Source organism: Leucoraja erinacea, chromosome 11 (genome assembly GCF_028641065.1).
Source record: "Leucoraja erinacea ecotype New England chromosome 11, Leri_hhj_1, whole genome shotgun sequence".
NCBI lineage: Eukaryota > Metazoa > Chordata > Chondrichthyes > Rajiformes > Rajidae > Leucoraja > Leucoraja erinaceus.
The window spans coordinates 13,278,077-13,296,916 of record NC_073387.1 but is presented as its reverse complement, the minus strand read 5'-3'; the positions used below and the strand labels follow the sequence as shown (position 1 = coordinate 13,296,916).

At 41.9% G+C, this 18,840-nt stretch overlaps 1 protein-coding gene across 1 annotated transcript in view; it reads right to left on the bottom strand.

Moving 5' to 3' along the window:
* fat2 (FAT atypical cadherin 2) overlaps nt 1–18,840 on the bottom strand; it is a 172,840-nt gene that overhangs the window by 22,861 nt on the left and 131,139 nt on the right. The window contains exons 14-19 of the mRNA XM_055642663.1: nt 18,387–18,776; nt 15,746–15,960; nt 14,529–14,666; nt 12,506–12,649; nt 9,610–9,807; nt 7,884–8,688 (exon numbers count right to left, since the gene is read on the bottom strand). Of these exons, the coding sequence (XP_055498638.1) occupies nt 7,884–8,688; nt 9,610–9,807; nt 12,506–12,649; nt 14,529–14,666; nt 15,746–15,960; nt 18,387–18,776 (1,890 nt within the window). The remainder of the gene's footprint in view (nt 1–7,883; nt 8,689–9,609; nt 9,808–12,505; nt 12,650–14,528; nt 14,667–15,745; nt 15,961–18,386; nt 18,777–18,840) is intronic.

Sequence of the window (18,840 nt, the reverse complement as noted above, 5' to 3'; positions counted from 1 at the left end):
TTCTGAGCTCTCAGGCTGGGAAATAAGGCCACACAGCCCAGGGCAAGTTACACCTGGCACAAGTACAGCTACTCTGTCAACATGAATGGAAGAATTTGGCTGTAGGCAGGTAAAGGTAAATTAAGCTTTCTCATTATTTAAATTTATTGAAATATTTTTGTGAATGTGAGTGTGTACATGTGTGTGAGAGAGAGCGAGAGTGAATGTGAGCATGCACATCAGCGTGCATGTGGTTTCACCACTTGAATCTTTAAATCTCTTTATTTTGTTCAGTAGTACTGAATATTATTAAATATTTGTCAGATATTCTCAAGCATTTAGCAACAGTGGACATTATGGCTGCCATTGAGCCTGAGGACAGGGGCTCGTCAACAGTCAACATTGCTGTGAGGCAGCACAATGAGTGGACCCTGCATGTAACTGGACCAGGCTCCAGAAGATCAAGCCTTGGGGCTCTGTGGGAGGAGCCACTCTGACAGCACCTTCCAAAACCCCGAGCATTACCACCAAGAAGATGGAGATAGCCGGCACTTGGAAGCATCATCAACTGAGCGCTCCCTTCCTGATCTAGGGAATCAATTGCTGCTCCTTCATTGTCACTGAGTTTACATCCAAGAACTCCCTGTTTTTTCACCTGCTCAAGAAGGTGACTAATGATGAGAGGGGTGATGCTAAATTCCCGTTTTGCCAGTGATGGTCAAATAATTGCTAAAATAGAATGGTATTTCTATTAATTTATTAATAGAAATGAAAGTATTTTTTTAAAGACCATGGCCCAAGGCCAGCATCAGTAGTCTGGGGCAATATTTTTTACAATAAACATCCCACTCATAAAGAACTGAATAAATAATTTAATTTGTGTTGATTTTGAGAAAGAGCCACGTGGGGGCAGGATGGAGTGTTTAATATGAATTACCCATTCGGTAAATCACCATTGATGATCTAAGCTCTTACCATAGATCAGAGCAAACAAATAATCTGAATTTTCTGGCATATTTTAATGTTGCATGAGCAATACTGTGATTTATTCATCTTAGATAATAAGTTATTGGACTCATTGTGTAAAAGACACAAATACTAATTTAGCTTCATTTAAAGTCTTCTTCTGGCATCAATTTGAGCATGTCAAATATTTGTATCCCAAAGTGACGCTTTAGAAACTATTCAGGGAAGAGCCAAAAATCCAGTGCAAAGCATCTAGTTATTAAATTAAGCTTTAAAACAAGAACTGTACACTTCCCAGAGATGTATTTAAGTGTGCGTAAGCATATATGCAGAAGTCTTGAAGGGAGCACACTGCATTCTGCTTGACAGACTATTACAATTATATAGATTAGGCAGGACCAGGGTTTATAATTTTAAATTGCATTTGAGCATATCCAGGTTGGACATTGAGGTGAAATTTATGCCAACTTCGAGAGCAGGGGTCCAGATGACACTTCTCTGATGGCTCAGATAGACATTATATTTTTTTACAAAACGTTGGTCTCGGAAATACATGTCAGATTGTTTCCTGTAGAATGGAATGGGGCAACATCTGGTTTAGCTCTCTTCCTGACGGGAGATCTAATGATTTCAGTTGTTGTTGAGTACAAGGTGATAGTTATGTGGAATGTGTTGGATATACCTGAGGGGCAGCAAGTTCAGATTACTACTAGACAGTCTACAGACCTGTAGACCATCAGGTAATTTAACATCCTAATCGTTTCAGCAAGAACCTGGGATTTTGTATTTTACCTCCAGTGTTCAGAAGTTCTAGTCCGACTTGTGCCAAAACACAAATTCAGTAATGAGAAAGGGAATTAGATCAACTAGAGTGGTTCCAGGGATGCAAGATTTCATCTATGAGTTTACAATGCAGATGCTGGGTTTGTTCTCCATGGAGAGATGAAGGATGAGAGGCTAGGTGGTAGAAGTGAACAAGGTAGATAGGGTAAAAGATGGATTCTGTTCACCATTAGTGATTGCTTCAAAGACCAAATGGTACAGAATTATGTACGTTCATAAGTGAAAGAAGTAGAATTAGGCCACTTGACCCATCATGTCTACTCCGCCATTCAAACATGGCTGACCTATCTCTCCCTCCTAACCCCCATTCTCCTGCCTTCTCCCCTGACACCCATAATAATCAAGAGTCTATCTGTCTCTGTCTTAAAAATATCCAATGTCGGCCTCCACAGCCCTCTGTGGCAAAGAATTCCACAGATTCACCATCCTCTGATTAAATAAATTCCTCCTCATCTTCCTAAAGGAATGTCCTTTAATTCTAGTAGAAACATTCTCTCTACATCTATTCTATTCAGGCCTTTCACTATTTGGTAAGTTGCAATGAGGTCCCTTCATCCTTCTAAATTCCATCGAGTACAGGCCCAGTGCCATCAAATGCTCATCATACGTTAACTCACTCATTTCTGGGATCATTCTTGTAAACCTCCTCTGGACCCTCTCCAGAGCCAGCAAAGGAATGTCCTTTGCTAGCATTCTAGTAGACCGAACATTAACTTTTTGGGAGTCTCTGCACCTCAGATTTCATCTATTCTATACATCGAAGTCCCTCACCCTGAGCACAGGATCGGCCTTTCACTATTTGTACACACATGACTGTAAGGTTCAGCTCCAATTGCAAGTTTGCTGAATGAGGTCCCTGATCTCAGACAATGTTGAGAGGGGCCTACCGGGAGGAGGTGGCTGGTCTCACTCCTGGTGCCAAATTCCATCGAGTAAAAACGAAGTGCCATGAAATGGACTCATTAGGAGGGCACATCATCCGAGGACGTACACTCACTGAGTATAAATTCCTGTGGGATCTGTTTAAATATTGTAAACTCTCTCTGGACCCTCTCATCAGAGCCAGCACGTCCTTCCTCAGATATGGGCGCCAAACCACCTCAGGCAATTGCTCAAAATACTGAGGATCCAAATGTGGCCTGACGCAACGGTGGTGGAAAGCATCTTGTCCGGGAACATTACCCTCTGGTTCGGGAATTGCTCTGCCAAGGACATTGCTGTTTTTTGCCGAACGCACTATCCTCTTCAAATAAATGCTAGCAACTATACAACAGGAGGTGCAACTTTGACCTCTTCCTTACTGTTACCGATTTGACTTGTGAGAAAGAGGTTGAGAAGGAGTTTTTCCCAGGGATTCGGACTCCTGCACCAGGGACTAACTGTACAGAACCCTAGTCCCTTTGTTACCTCAGTTTATTTCTGGATTCTCACTGCACATCCTCATTTAGAAAATAGTCCCTATGCTTTTATTCCTACTACCAAAATGCATTAATGCACACTTTGGAGTTTAAAGCAAGAACAGGGTACTGATTTTGGATGATCAGCCATGATCATATTGAACGGTGGTGCTGGCTCGAAGGGCCGAATGGCCTACTCCTGCACCTATTTTCTATGTTCTATGTATCTATGCTACATTGTAATATATATTTTTTTGCAATAGTTACAAGAGGTAGATGTAAAACAATGTTTTCATCAAAGAGGGATGTGATCTGGAATTCACTGGCTGTAGGGGCAGTGGAAGCAAAATCAATCAGTACATTCAAAATAAAGATGGACAGTCAATTGAGAGAGAATAACAATTGGGAATAGGACTGGATTACTCTATTAAGAGCTGGCATGGACTCAATGTGCTGAATGGCCCCCTCTGTACTATTGCCATTCTCTGATTCCGTGAACACCATTAATAGGAATATATTGGACGAGTGTTGGCTTATCTGGACAGCTGCTGAAGTTCAGATGTTTGCCGTGGCTGATTGCAATACACATTTATATACAGCTGGCTCCTAAATTCCCAAGAAAAATTCTGAACCTCTTAAAATGTTAAGGAGTTTGATTGCTAACGGATGGTTAATAAAAATAATGTTGACCCTACATAGTGTTATGAATGTCTATTCAACAACAAAGTCGGATGAATACATATACATAAATAATTTGACCAAAGCTAACAAAAAAGATTTAGACCATCAGCAAAACTTTAGCCGGTATACTCTGTTGTAGCCCTGATACTGATGTAAGATGTGGTACATTGAATAAAAGGGTTGAACCTAACTGTTCACCATTCAAGAGGCTTTTTCTTCATTAAATACAGCATGTTGTTAAAATCTGAAATGTACTGACTGAAAGGATAAAGAAAGTGAGCGTGAAACTTTCATGGGTCTTAAACATGTACCGGAAAAGAGTAAATATTACAGTTACAGACAAACATTAGCAAATTGGGATTAATTGAACGGTTCTTTCAAAGAATTAGCACCCCCCCACCTCCAATCTTTGCACATTCTCTATCCTTTCCCCTTATTACTTTAATTTCATGTTTCATGTATCTTGTGTTTTTATCACTGTTGGCAGATCAATTTCCCTCCTGGGATAAATAAAGTTCTATCGTATCGTATCGTAGCACAGCCATAATGGAATTAATGCTCTCATTTTGTGCTGTAGAATTCAATATTGAAGCCATACAGCACAGGATTGGAAGTCAGTTGTGTAATAGTGATTAAAGGATAAGATAATTCTGAAAATCTACTGCTTTATGGCATACTGTACACAGTTTCCCTGTGTAATAACAGTAGTGTCAGTGGATTGGCATGGTTTCCATTGGTTAAAGTGAGCATCCATTTTAATGCTCGCCCCACGGTGATCAAGAAGAAAGTAAAAGTTGTAATTAAGTATTGGGTGGAGGTATGACATTAGTGCCGTGCCAGCAAAACATAGATACTGCTACTTGCAAATTTGCCTCGGATGAGAAACAGAGCTAATAACACGTGTGCAAATTGAGCATACACTTTGGTTCTGCTCGAAATAAATCATATGTCACTTAACATATTTCCAGGGAAAGTCGACAGGACTTTGGTTAGGCTGCATTTGGAGTATAGCATGCAGTTCTGGTCGTCCCATTACAGGAAAGATGTGGAGGTTTTGAAGAACGTGTAGAGGTGCTTTACCAGGATGCTGCCTAGATTTTTAGCCATAGGTAGAGGTTTGACAGACTTTGACTGTTCTCCCTGGAATGCCAGTGGTCGAGAAGGGACTTGATAGAAGTATGTAAAATGATGAGAGTCATAGATAGGATAGACAGTCAGAACATTTTTTCCATGGTGGAAATGTATAAAACATGAGAGCACGGCTACAAGGTGAGAGGGGGGTCGTTTGATGGAGACGTGGTGGGCACAGAGAGTGGTGGGGGCTTGGGGCACACTGTGGTGGTGGGGGCAGATACGAGAGTTTAAAAGATTTTTGGGGAGGCACATGTAATTGCAGGATTTGAACGATATGGATCATGTAAATGGAGATGCTATCAGTTCGCATCATGTTCGGCATAAACATTGTGGGCTGAAGGGCCGTTCCTGTGCTGTACTGTTCTATGGTCTATGGATTTTAAATTGGCTCAGAGGATGGTTAGTCTAAGAGGCATAGAAACATAGAAAATAGGTGCAGGAGGAGGCCATTCGGCCCTTCGAGCCAGCACCGCCATTCATTGTGATCATGGTTGATCATCCCCTATCACCCGTGCCTGCCTTCTCCCCATATCCCTTGATTCCACTAGCCCCCAGAGCTCTATCTAACTCTCTCTAAAAACCATCCAGTGACTTGGCCTCCACTGCCCTATGTAGCAGGGAATTCCATAAATTCACAAGTCTCTGGGTGAAAATGGTTTTCCTCACCTCAGTCTTAAATGACCTCCCCTTTATTCTAAGACTGTGGCCCCTGGTTCTGGACTTGCCCCACATTGGGAACATTTTTCCTGCATCTAACTTGTCCAGTCATTTTATAATTTTATATGTTTCTATAAGATCCCCCCTCTGGGGGAAACGGTGGGAAGGAGAGAATGAGAAAGAGAATTGGTTCAGAGAAATCTGGAGGTGAAAATCAGGGTCCTACTGAGGCAACTGAAGTCAAGGAGGTATGTGGCAAAGTGACAGAGGAGGTTTCAGAGACCTGGGCTAAAGCCTACACCAGCAGCAACTGTTGGCAGAGGTGGGGACAATTTAAAAAAAAAAATTAACACAGATTTAAGAAGCAATTAGACAGGAACATGGATAGGATACTTTTATAGGGATATGGGCAAAACACAGATGGTGGGACTAGTGTAGATGGGCTCTGTTTGTCGGCGTGGGCTAGTTGGGTGGAAGGGCCTGTTTTTACACTGTATGACTCTATGACTCTGTAACTCAGTATTGAAAGAATGGATGGTTTGTTTGAGAACACAGAGCAGACTGGAAGGAATCAAAGAGACTTAAGCATTTAATAAGACAAGAATCTTAGTTAATTCCCTGGTTCACAGGAACAAGTCAAGGTGTAGCTCCTGTTCTGCAGGTATGTTTAGATACGCTACATTACATAGATGGGATTGCAACTGATTGAATTCCACTAGTCAGCATTCAAAGGCAGCACACTGGTCTGCTGGCAAAATGAAGCATGAATCATAAATACTAACCATTTTCAAAGAACAACGTGTGAGCAGTTTTTTTTTCTTTGCTGAACATATATTCGTCTCTTTAGTCGTGATAATACAGAAAATGCAAGAAAAACTCAGCAGATCAGGCAGCATCAACAGTAAGAGAAATCGTTAACGCTTGTGATTGAAATGTGTTTTGGCAGTTCGGAGGAAAGATTTTCAACCTGAATCATTAACTGCCTGAAGAAGAGACCGCACCAGAAATGTCACTGTCCATTCCCTCCACCGATGCTGCCTGACCCACTGAGTTCTTCCAGCACTTTGTGTTTTGCTGACTCATCAACCCGTTCTTTTTTCAATAGCTGCAATCCAAATCTCTCAGTGTTCCCAGCCTTCGCTGTTTTCATTTTAGAGTTGCAAAGACTGCGGGTTCTTAATTTTCATTAGTCATATTTTAGAATGACTCGTTCTTTATTTTGGAGCCCTCATAATTCTCAGTTGGTATATCTGAATGGGGTAGATAGATACTGATATCGGGATTTAATATGTGGCAGTCAAAGAAGCCTTTCAGGATCTCTGGAATATAGAAGGAAACATCCAGCAGGATTTGCTCCTCCTAATCGCGATGCATGGACCCTAGCGAGGTGGTACATGTGTGCATGGATGATAGATACAGGCAGGATTAGGCCAGAACATAAGATCTCCCCAAAGCAATATCGTAATACCATTTTGCTGAAATTCTTTATTGGAGGATTTTCTACTCAAAGAAAGAATGATGGCATAATCTGGCAGTTTTTTTTAGTTATTTTTTTTATTATTTTTTAAGTGAGGAAATGGGACTAGATTAGATGGGCTAGCTTAGTCAGCATGGATAATTTGGGCAATAGGCCATTTCTGTGGGCGACACAGTGGCGCAGCGGTAGAGTTGCCTTACAGCGCCAGATATCCGAGTTCGATCCTGACTATGGGTGCTGTCTGTAGGGAGTTTGTAAGTTCTCCCCGTGACTACGTGCGTTTTCCCCGAAATCTTCGGTTTCCTACCACACTCCACAAAGATGTACAAGTTGGTCAATTAATTGGCTTGCTATAAATGTAAATTAACGTTAACGTGCGGGGATCACTGGTCGGTGCGGACTCAGTCAGCCGAAAAGCCTGTATCTTTAAACTAAACTAAACTGTGCTGTATGGTCCTTAGAGTCATTGTATAGGGAGGTTGTTGCACTTAAATGGCCAGGCAAGGTGTTAATGATATTTGTCATTGGATAACTTTCCAACATCATGTGGGGAATGCGCCCTTCTCTCAATAGTGTGCTGAATTACAAGGTTGTGTGCTCGTGTACATATGTGGGGTCTAAACCAAAGACCCACTGATGTTCAGAAGGCACTGTAGCCACTGAGCTATGGTTGGCATCATCCAGAGAAGAGGATAAACAGAGAAAAATGGTCGGGTCTTTGATTTAATGATCATGCAAAAATATCTTACCATTACATGAGCAGGTGCGATGGTGCATGTATCGAGGAACGATGAAGCTCAGAATGGTGGTGGTGTATGTGAACACATTTCCCATGTCCAGTTGAAAGTTTCCTTGGCAGTGCTCTTGGGGGCAGTAGTAGTCGGAGCAGTGGTGAGCCACTCTAACTATGTGAACTTCATCCTTCCTCTCCAAGTCCGCAGCAGAGGAGATGAGCTTCTCTTTCAGAACGCTGGGTTCATAGAAGGACTCTTCTGACTTCTTTACCACCAGGAGCACATCCAAGTTGGGTGAGCCTTGAGTTGGCTGTAAGCTGATGAGATCAATGAAGTTCTTGCGAACCTGGAGGAGACCTGCCAGGGATCTCCGAAAGTTCCACCAGTGTTCACTGATGAACCTCTCTGGTGTAACCTGGGCCAGCTCCACCAGAATGGCCTGGTCTAACGTATCCGCCGTCACATGCATGACATGTATTTGTGCCTCAACCGTGGTGATGAACTTTCGGTCGGAGACACTGACATTGAACAGGTAGTGCCCCGTCTCTAAGGCCTGCTGTGCCAGCACTTTGCCATCTGTGCTGCCAATGGCAAACATGTTATTCAGGCCGAAGCCTGGGATCATGCTGTAGGTGAGAGTGTCATGTAGATCCAGGTCAGTTGCGTGGATTTTTCCAATGAATCCTCCTTGGAACCTGCTGCGTGTGGTAACAATGAAGACTTGCAATGGCTGCACGGATGGCGGGTACCGACTCTCCTTGATCACGCGGATGTTTATAAAAGATGAGGATGACAAAGGTGGCCAACCATTGTCTGTCACCTGTACAAAGCAGAATTTAAAAAAAATATATATCATTGCATCAATGCTCACTCTGTTTTTTGTTGAAATTAGGACAGACAAGATTCAGTGAATAAACATTCTGGATAACAGTGCAGAACTTGTGCCAAAACCAGACAGTACCCAACTCTATGAGGCTCTCATTTGGTAAATCAGCAGAATCTACCTAATGTCATAACCCTGTCTATAATCCCTTCCCATTCACAGTGCTCCAGCCAGAAGACATTTTAGTGAAATGGATTCCTAGAAGTATAGACCATAATTGTATTATACCTATTACTGAAATAATCTGTTTTCAGAAAGACATATCTGTACTAATGAGATAATTTTATATGCAAAGAATTAGGCAGGATCTTAAATAAGGAGGCACATCAATAGCGGCATTGTTTACTGTGTTGTAATAATGCCAGGGTTATAGATGCGTCTGAACAGGTTGGAAGTATGCTGCTTGCTGCACCAGAAATAATCTGCAGTTATATCTCAAAGGATCCGATGGCATGATGCAACTGTACTGCCAGAAGTGTCGAACAATGGAGATTGCCTTCTGTTTATTCAGCACCAGCAGCACAGGATCATGAGGGAACATAATCATTATCATTCATCATTCTTATAACTGGGGTCAAGGAAAGAGCATTCCTGTTTTCACCAATCTTTCCACCACCATGCACTAGAGGCACAAGCGCAAGACAGACACCATTGTAAGCAGATGCTGAGAAGTGTGTTCAGCTCTGGCTGAACAACTAATCTTGTGTGTGGGCTCGATAAGAAGAAGAAGATTCTTAAAAACTGATATCATGAAATGACACCTAACTTCATGGAACCTGAATTTCCTTTGCTTTTATCTTCACACTTTGTGCTATAGGAAAAGATTAAGCAGAATGTAGAATGTCTTGGTTAACTTACCTGGACCTGCAGAATGTACTGCTCTCTCACTTTCTGTTGGAGACGTGCCTGAGTCGTCAACAGTCCATGTTGATTGATGTGAAAGTTGCTTTCCTCATTGCCGGCAGTGATAGTAAAAAGGAATGGCGGTCCGTTGGAGGGAGTATCTCTGTCTATCACCAACAGTTGCAGTACACTTGAGCCAATTGCCTCGTTCTCCTGAGAATTGAGAAACCATTCACAGTCTACAGGTTTGTTGATCAACATCAGCCATGAATTCACACAGCATGGAAAAAGACCCTTCACCTCAACATGCTTGCCGACCAAGATGCCCTATCTAAACTAGTCCCATCTGTCCGCATATACCTCTAAGCCTTTCGTATTGATCTATCTACCTGTCCAAGTGTTTTTTAAATCCTGTGACAGTACCTGCCTCAACTACCTCCTCTGGCAGCTCATTCCTCTGAGTGAAACAGTTGCTCCTTGGATAACTATTAAATCATGCCCCTCTCAACTCACCCCTACCTAGTCTGATTCTGGATTCCCTGACCCAGTTCCACTTATGGTTTTATGTACCTCTATAAGATAACACCTCAGTTTCCTGTACTCCAAGGAATAAAATCCAAGCCTACCCAACCTTTCCTTATAGCTCAGGCCCTCAAATCCTAGCAAGATCCTCATAAATCTTATCTGCATTTTTTCCAGTTTAATGACATCTTTCCTTATGCCAGAGTGACCAAAACTGAACACAATACTCCAAATATGGCCTCACATGTAAAACTATAACAATGTTCCGACGTCTATACTCAATACCCTGACAGGAGAAGGCCAATGTACCAAAAGCCTCTTCACCATCCAATCTACCTGTGACATCACTGGCAATGAACAATGTACCTGCACTCCGAGATTTCCCTGCATTGTGGTGTCTTTATCAAAAATTGGTCAGTGTTGCTTCATTGATGTTGGTATTTCAGCAATATGAGAGGAACAGATCAAAAGCTTGGAACAGATGCTGCCCACCTTTTGACACCTCATGTTAGTATTAAATTAGGAATGCAACCAGTTAGGTGTGACTGGCTTTTGGACTAATCATTTGACCAGCATTACCTTTGAACAAGTCTGATTACAGCTGGATCAAAGTCAGAATGCCTGGTTTACAATTCTCTCTCTGAATTTCCCTCTCGGTTGAATATGAGAAGTTCTCCCCATACCACATGCCAACTGTTCCTTTTCAATTACGTAATCTTCAATTTTTAGTTTGTAATTTTAAGATGATTTAAGTTTATTTTGATCTTGTACACATTTGTTGCAAATCTGCACGTGTTAAATGACCACCCAAGCGTAGCACCCAAATTGAAGATCAATGTTTTTGGGTAGGTTAAATCCATAATATACAAAGGGTACAGTGGTAGAGTGATGGAAACTTGCTGAGTGATGATCTTAGCTTTAAAGTGTCTTTAACCTGCTGCTCCTATAACCCACCAATGCAACTTGCCAAACTGCAAAGGCTTGTAGTCTGGCAGCACCTCAGTGTTACAATTCTTAACTTTAGTTTCAAATCTTTACAAGGTCTTGCCTCTTCCTGTATCTTTAACCTCCTGCAGCCAACAAACCAACCCTTCATGCTCACTCCAATTCTCAAAATTCCACCCACCCTAATTTTCTTCATTCCACTCACAACTGTGTCTTCATCTTCATCTGCCTGGATTGTATCCTTTGCAAACGTCTCCCTTATTCTCCTTCCTTATCTATCTCCTTTAAGACAATCCTTAACACCTATTTATTTTTAAAAACATTTTGATCAACTATCCTAACAGATGACTTGTTGTGACGTAACTGCACGCTAATATTACTGCACACAGCTTTGGGATGTTTTATTATGTTTAAAAGTGCCATATAAATGCAAGATATTAGTACTTTGTCAGCGATAAAAAGCATTGTCTAGAAATTGGGCTTTAATTATTCTGGCTTGCTAAATAGGTACTGTGAATAGTGATAATACTACATTAAAAAGTCACAAACAATTGCAAAGATGTAACATCTTCAGATAATAATTATTGTGCCCTGTTCCTCTCCAGGAGTGTTAAAATCCAACCTATGTATTTCATAGAGAGCAGTTGGCTGTCTGACACAACACATTGGATCAATAAAGGGATCGGGTGCATTTTAGTGTAGTTTAGTTTGTAGATACAGCGCGGAAATTCGGCCAACCGAATTGGACCCGAGTCCGCACCAAACAGCGATCCCCGCACATTAGCACTACCCTACATGCACTAGGGACAATTTTACATTTACACCTAGCCAAATAACCTGCAAACCTGTACATGTCTCTGGAGTGTGGGAGGTAACCGGAGATCTCTGAGAAAACCCACGCAGGTCACGGGAATAACGCACAAACCCTGTACAGACAGCACCCATAGTCAGGATCAAACCCGGATCTCCAGCGCTGTGAGGCAGCAACTCTATCACTGCGCCACTGTACCACCATGCATTTGTGGTACAGTGTTGGAAAATGCCGGTGGATATGAAAAACAGAGATGTGGTAAGATGTGGTGCATTTTGGAACAAGCCCAAAGGTATCGCATGAATTAGAGCTCTGGGATCTACTATGGAGGACTGACTGGCACATATAGGTTACCATTATAGAGAGATGATGCAGACTTAACGGAACAAATGATCATTTTACATGCTGTAGTTATGCCTCACCGGAATATGACGTGCAAATAAAACCTGCAATTAGTTGCAATGATGCATGGAAATGCCCCACACAACTTTACCATGGTGAAACCAATGTCAAGAATGCATGCGGAGGATTCAAAATAGGGGGATTCTGCTCTCGACCAGAAAATGTATCCAATTTCTAGGCAATTATGTACTTCTATCTCTGAAGTTGCATCCGTGGGACATTAACTCATACCTGAATAACCACACTGTAGTTGAATTGAAACAACGTGGGTGGATTATCATTCACATCTAACACCTGGAGGTTTACAATGGTCTCACTGGACAGTGGTGGCGTGCCATTATCCGTGGCCCGGACTACCAAGGAATAACTGGATATCTGGGGAAAGAGCAAACACATGACTTAGAATAAGTTACAGTTATAAAAAATATAATTGTAAAATACTTGTACTGTATTTCTATCATGCTGCTGAAACAAATGAATCATGAAGTCATATAGCTCAGAAACAGAACCTTCGGCCCATTTCATCCATGCTGACCAAGATGCCCATTTAGTCTTGTCCCGTCTGCCCATATTTGACCCAGATCTCTCTGAACTTTTTCCATTCATGTTTAGTTTAAAGGCCTACCGAGACCGCACTGACCAACCATCATCGGTTCTCACTTGTTCTATGTTATCCAATTTTCACATCCTACATACTAAGGGGATTTACAAAAGCCAATTAACCTACAATCCTTCACGTCTTTGTAGTGTGGGAGGAAACCGATCACCCGGAAAAAACCCACACGGTCACAAGGAGAACATACAAACTCCACACAGACAGCACCCGGGTCTCCAGTGCTGTAAGTCAGCAACTCTACCACTGCAATACTATTCCTGTCCAAATGTCATTTCAATGGTATGTTGTACTTGAATCCTTTTTGAATTTGACTGTAAAAATGTACCGTGATAATGCTGTGATAATGTTCTGTAACGTGATTAAATGTTTCTAAGTTTTATTAGTCTGAGCTGACTTAGTTGAGATGCGCTCGGGGGGGATAAATGTTGGGATTGTTCGCAACATGTCTAGGATGATGGTCAACATATTTTTACATAAATAAACTACTGCCCCTGACAATAACATTTGCAGAATGTCCTCAACACTTAAGCAAAATGTCCTGGTGAATGGGGAAGTATAATTTATCACCCTATTCCGAAGATATGTTTGGATATGTAAGCCATATCTTCAGGTAGCTTCAAAAGACATCAATTTTACCATGACACGATGAAGAATACTCATAATTGAATAGAATGAAATAATGGAATGTTAGCTAATAATACATGGCAATGCATGTCCATTCTTTAGTAAACACAAAGATCAGAACAAGAGGAGATTCCTCTCCCTTTATCTGTCACAACTTGCCAAAAAGATGACATCCTTTTGCTGATCTTTTGAACCATGGTGTAAGGTAGAAGAAAAATTATTCCAGCCATTGCAAGGTTTAAATTGATTGATTGATTGATTGAAAGATATAGCATGGAAACAGGCCATTTGGTCCACTGAGTACTCACGGACTATCCATCACCTGTTCACATTAGTTCTATGTTATCCCACTTTCACATCCACTGCCTGCACAATTGGGTCAATTTACAGAGACCAATTAACCCACAAACCTGCACGTCTTTAGGATATGTAGGAAGGCAACTGCAGATGCTGGTTTAAATCGAAGATAGGCATAAAATGCTGGAGTATGTAACTCAGCGGGACAGGCAGCATCTCTGGAGTTTCAGTCTGAAGAAGGGTCACGACCTGAAACGTCACCCATTCCTTCTCCCTTGAGATGCTGCCTGTCCCGATGAGATACTCCAGCATTTTGTGTCTATCTTCGGCTTGGGATGTGGCAAGAAGCCGGGGTAGCCAGAGGAAACCCACGCGGTCATAGGGAGAAAGTGCAAACACAGACATCACCCGAGGTCAGGATCCGACCCGCAGTAGCAAGAATACTTTGAACCAAATCCCTCTTACGGTGGCCAACATATATATTTCATAAAGTATGTAAACGTCAGCTTTCTTCTGGTGCTGTGAGGGAGCGGCTCTATCAGCTGCACCACTGTGCCGCCCGTAAGGTCTATTCTGATGAGGTTTATACCTTGTTCAAAAAGGGCAATATATTCTCAAACAGACTAGCAATGAATCTTCCCTGCATCTATTCTCTTGTGATGACATTGGCTTATTGCCTCTATTTCTCAGTACTTCAGTCAATGTCTTTGTACATACCTCCTCCCTGTCAAGATGTTGTGATAACAAAATCTCCCCATTCTTTGAGTCAATAGTTAGATGCTGGTTAGGATCTCCATTGACTATTGAATAATGGATCAGATTGTTAAGGGGTCCATCCTTGTCAGAAGCTGTCACCTGAGAAAACACAACAGAATATGTTCAATGTGTTCAAAAAATGGAATAAAAACACACGTGGCTCAATGGTTCTCTTCCACGCTTCGAGAAAATATGTGAAAAATACAAGGTGCTGTGATCACAAAAATCCTTTTATTCTTTGAGTCAATAGTAAAGCACTGCTTAAGATCTCCACTTACTGTAAGGAAATATGAGAATAATGCATGTCGTGAGTTTAACCAGAGGGATCACTGCAGGCACAATCTCTGTTCAGACTGCTGGCAATCCCACCTGCATTATCCACACTATGTATGCTCTCCTCCATCTTTCCTGCCTCAATGGTGCACCTCACCTCCAAATGGCTTCCCACTGGTCTAAACTGGCCCACATAGGAAACTGTTCATCCTTTGTTACCTTCTCTCCTGACTGAAGGTCCACCTGACATTAGAGAGCTGCAGCATTCAGATGCTAATTGCAGATATGGACATTCAGAAGCTGCCCCCACCCCCAACTCATCATTATCCTATTCAGCAAAGCCTTCAGTAAAGATTTTTAAGACAGTAATTCTAACTGTTTATTTTCTTATACAAGCAGAAGCACAAGTGAGCCTACAGACTCGACTGTCACTGGCTGAATTCACCTCTAAACATTTGACAAGAATACAATAATAACTGTATTACCAAGTCTTCTGTTGGCTGTTTATTATTTCAATGATAACTCAGGCCAGCCAGACATTTAATTGTAACTTTATTGTTGGGGTTGGCAAGAATCATGAAGATTATTTTCATTTTGCAACTGAAAGTTACCATTAAAATATTCTATCTGACCTTTGACAGATCAGACACTTGATTTCCCTGCAGGAAGGAGACACGGGGCATAGAATGAAGGAGGTGTAGCTCGATCTTACATACCTGAGCTGTTTATAGGCTTGAGGCAGATGGGGTGGAGTTGGTGTGTAACTAATTTATCACCAGGATAGATTGTGTTGTTATTGCTATAAATCACCAGTGCTTCATTTCAAGAGCAGTTTCTTTCATGTGCGTCTGTCTGACCACAATTTGACGACAGTAGAATTGTAAAGGTTTTGTTTTCCCACTTACTTTAAGGAGCATTTCTCCCAGTGGAGCATCCTCACTGACCTCGGCAGCGTGTACACTGTGGCCAAACATGGGTGGGTTATCATTCACGTCCGTGACATTGATGATTACCGTTGTTGTATCACTGAGCAACGGCTTCCCTTTCCTGTTGCCATCAATTGACAGGTAATACTCCTGGCAGGATTCATAGTCTAGGCTCCCATTCACGTACATGGCTCCTAAACACAGCAACAGATATGGCTTCTTTAGGAAAGGATTAACGTCAATAGATTTCACAATTTAAAAAAAATATCTGACATTTCTCCACTCCACTTGTGTGAGTTATAAAATAATCCAAATTCTTAAAGAAGAACAACAAATCCCTCAGGACCTCTCAAAGTACTTTCATATATAGTGAACTATACTGAAATTCAGAAAGTTAACTTTAATTTTTACAGATACAGCACTGAAACAGCCCCTAAGGCCCATCAAGTCTACGCCGACCAGCGATCGCCCCGTACACCAACACTATCCTACACACTGGGGACAATTTTACAATTTTACAGAAGTCAATTAACCTACAAACCTGCACGTCTTTGGAATATGGGAGGAAACCAGAAGTCCCGGATAAAACCCACACAGTCGCAGGAAGTACAAACCATAGTCATGATCGAACACAGGGTCTCTGGTGCGGTAATGCCCCGTCCCACTTAGGAAACCTGAACGGAAACCTCTGGAGACTTTGCGCCCCACCCAAGGTTTCCGTGCGGTTCCCGGAGGTTTTTGTCAGTCTCCCTACCTGTTTCCACTACCTGCAACCTCCGGCAACCACCTGCAACCTCCAGGAACCGCACGGAAACCTTGGGTGGGGCGCAAAGTCTCCAGAGGTTTCCGTTCAGGTTTCTTAAGTGGGACAGGGGCATAAGGCAGCCACTCTACCCCAGCTTAAGTGTTTCATCCCTAATTGGCCGAGTGAATGTGGCTTTCATTTAATATATGGCCTTGTCTCTACAATGGAAAGTCAGAACGTTTCTCAGACTGCACAGTGTTTCCATGAGGATAGTCTTTAACATTGACAGATCATGGCTGTTATGCCTCACTGAAACGCAGCAATTTTAATAACATAGAAATCTGTCTTTACTTGCAGAAGAGGCAGCGTGGAATATGTTCTTTCACACCCAGCAAATTTTGGCTAATCTACATTATGAGCCCACTTTCGGCAATATTCAGGATCAGCCATCCAAGTACTGATGCATATTAATCGTACATTTGACAAGCTGCATCTCAAGGCAGACAAAAAGAATGGACACTTTTAGTTGGTGCACGTGTTACCAGATCTGGAATGACACCCTGCCCTGGTTTCATTGTGTGTTCAAAGCTCAAAGGGAAAAGTCTAGTACTGAATATAAAACAATATATTTCCTGAGGCAGTGAACTGCTTTGGAATGTCTAGGTAAGTCTGCAGTAAAGTGATATGGCTCTTTATGCTTTATTCCATGTGACACATTGCTCTCCCGTCTCACACTTAAAAGAATGAGAGAGAATGTGCAGGAAAGAACTGCAGATACTGGTTTAAATCGAAGAAAGACGTGAAATGCGGGACAGGCAGCATCTGTGGGGAGAAGGAATGGGCCCGTTGAGTTGCTCCAGCATTTTGTGTCTATCTAAGAATGGGAGAGAATTCTTTCCACATGTTGGTGAAACAAGCAACCGTGCTATTTTGTAGACAAAGGCAAGTGCAGATTCTGGCTTACAAAAATAATATACAAAGTGCTAGAGTAACTCAACTGGTCAGGTAGCATCTCTGGAGAACATGGATAGGTGATGCTTCAGGCTGGAACCCTTCTCCAGTCGGAAGAAGGGTCCTGACCTGAAACTTCACCCATCTATGGTCTCCAGAGATGCCACCTGAGCTGCTGAGTTACTCCAGCACTTTATCTCTTTAACTGAGTTATTTTACTGCATAACCCCAAGTCCTTCATTTATTGGTGTCCCTTGGTGAATAATGAGTTGATAACAAACATAACATTTATGTTTTATATCATCCTAGCAATATAAATATTGATTTCTCTAATTTCACTTATCCCTTGCATTCCCTCTCTCTCTCTGTCCCTCCCCACCCTAGTCATCCTGCTAGTTTCACTGTTGTCCTGCTGAGTTTCATTGTTTATCACCTCTTCCCAGCCAACAATGGACCATTGTGGGCTCCGCCTTTCCTTGATTAAGGGTGCTGGCTCTGATTTGTTCTTTTGATACCTTTCATTCATTTGTTCTTTGTACCTTTTCATAATCCTAATTTTCCTCTCCTCAGACTCTCAGTCTGAAGCAGAGTCTCGACCCGAAACGTCCCCCATTCCTTTTCTCCAGAGGTGCAGCTTGACCCGCTGAGTTACTCCAGCATTTTGTGTCTATCCTTGGTGTAAACCAGCATTTGCAGTTCCTTCCTACACATAAAATCTATCTGATGAACAGCCAAGAATGGCGTAGTAGAATTGATGGGCCGAATGGCCTAATTCTACTCCAATCACCTATGAACTTATGAAAAAACGATACAATATTTACACAGCAGAATGGCAAGCTCAATGATGGAGTAATACTATTGTGTATTATACCGATTACAGCAGTATGATGATTAATAAAAAAAAGTTAAAGCCTATATATTTACCTGATTTGGAATCAATGCGGAACTTGCCATGCTCATTGCCATTCATAATGGTGTAAAGGATCTGTGCATTATTCGTGGCATCTCTTGTTAATGCTGACACACTGAGTATCTCTGCTCCATTCTGCACGTCTTCTGGGACATTGGCGACATACTCCCTTTGTATAAAGACAGGGATGAACTCTTCAATGCCAATGACTGAAACTATGACAGTGGCAAATGAAGAAAGACTCTGTGGAAGACCATGGTCTTTGGCCTGAACAATAAGGTTAAAGGTTTTCTGCTGCTCCTTGCGTAATGACTTTGCCAGGTAAATGACACCAGAGAGGTCATCCATAGAGAAATACTCATTTGCTGATTCCACTAAGGTGTATGTGATCTCCGAATTGCGACCTGTTGATGGAAAACAAGAGGTCAACCAAAAGCAAGCTAAAATATCCAGAAGTTAAGAAGTTAA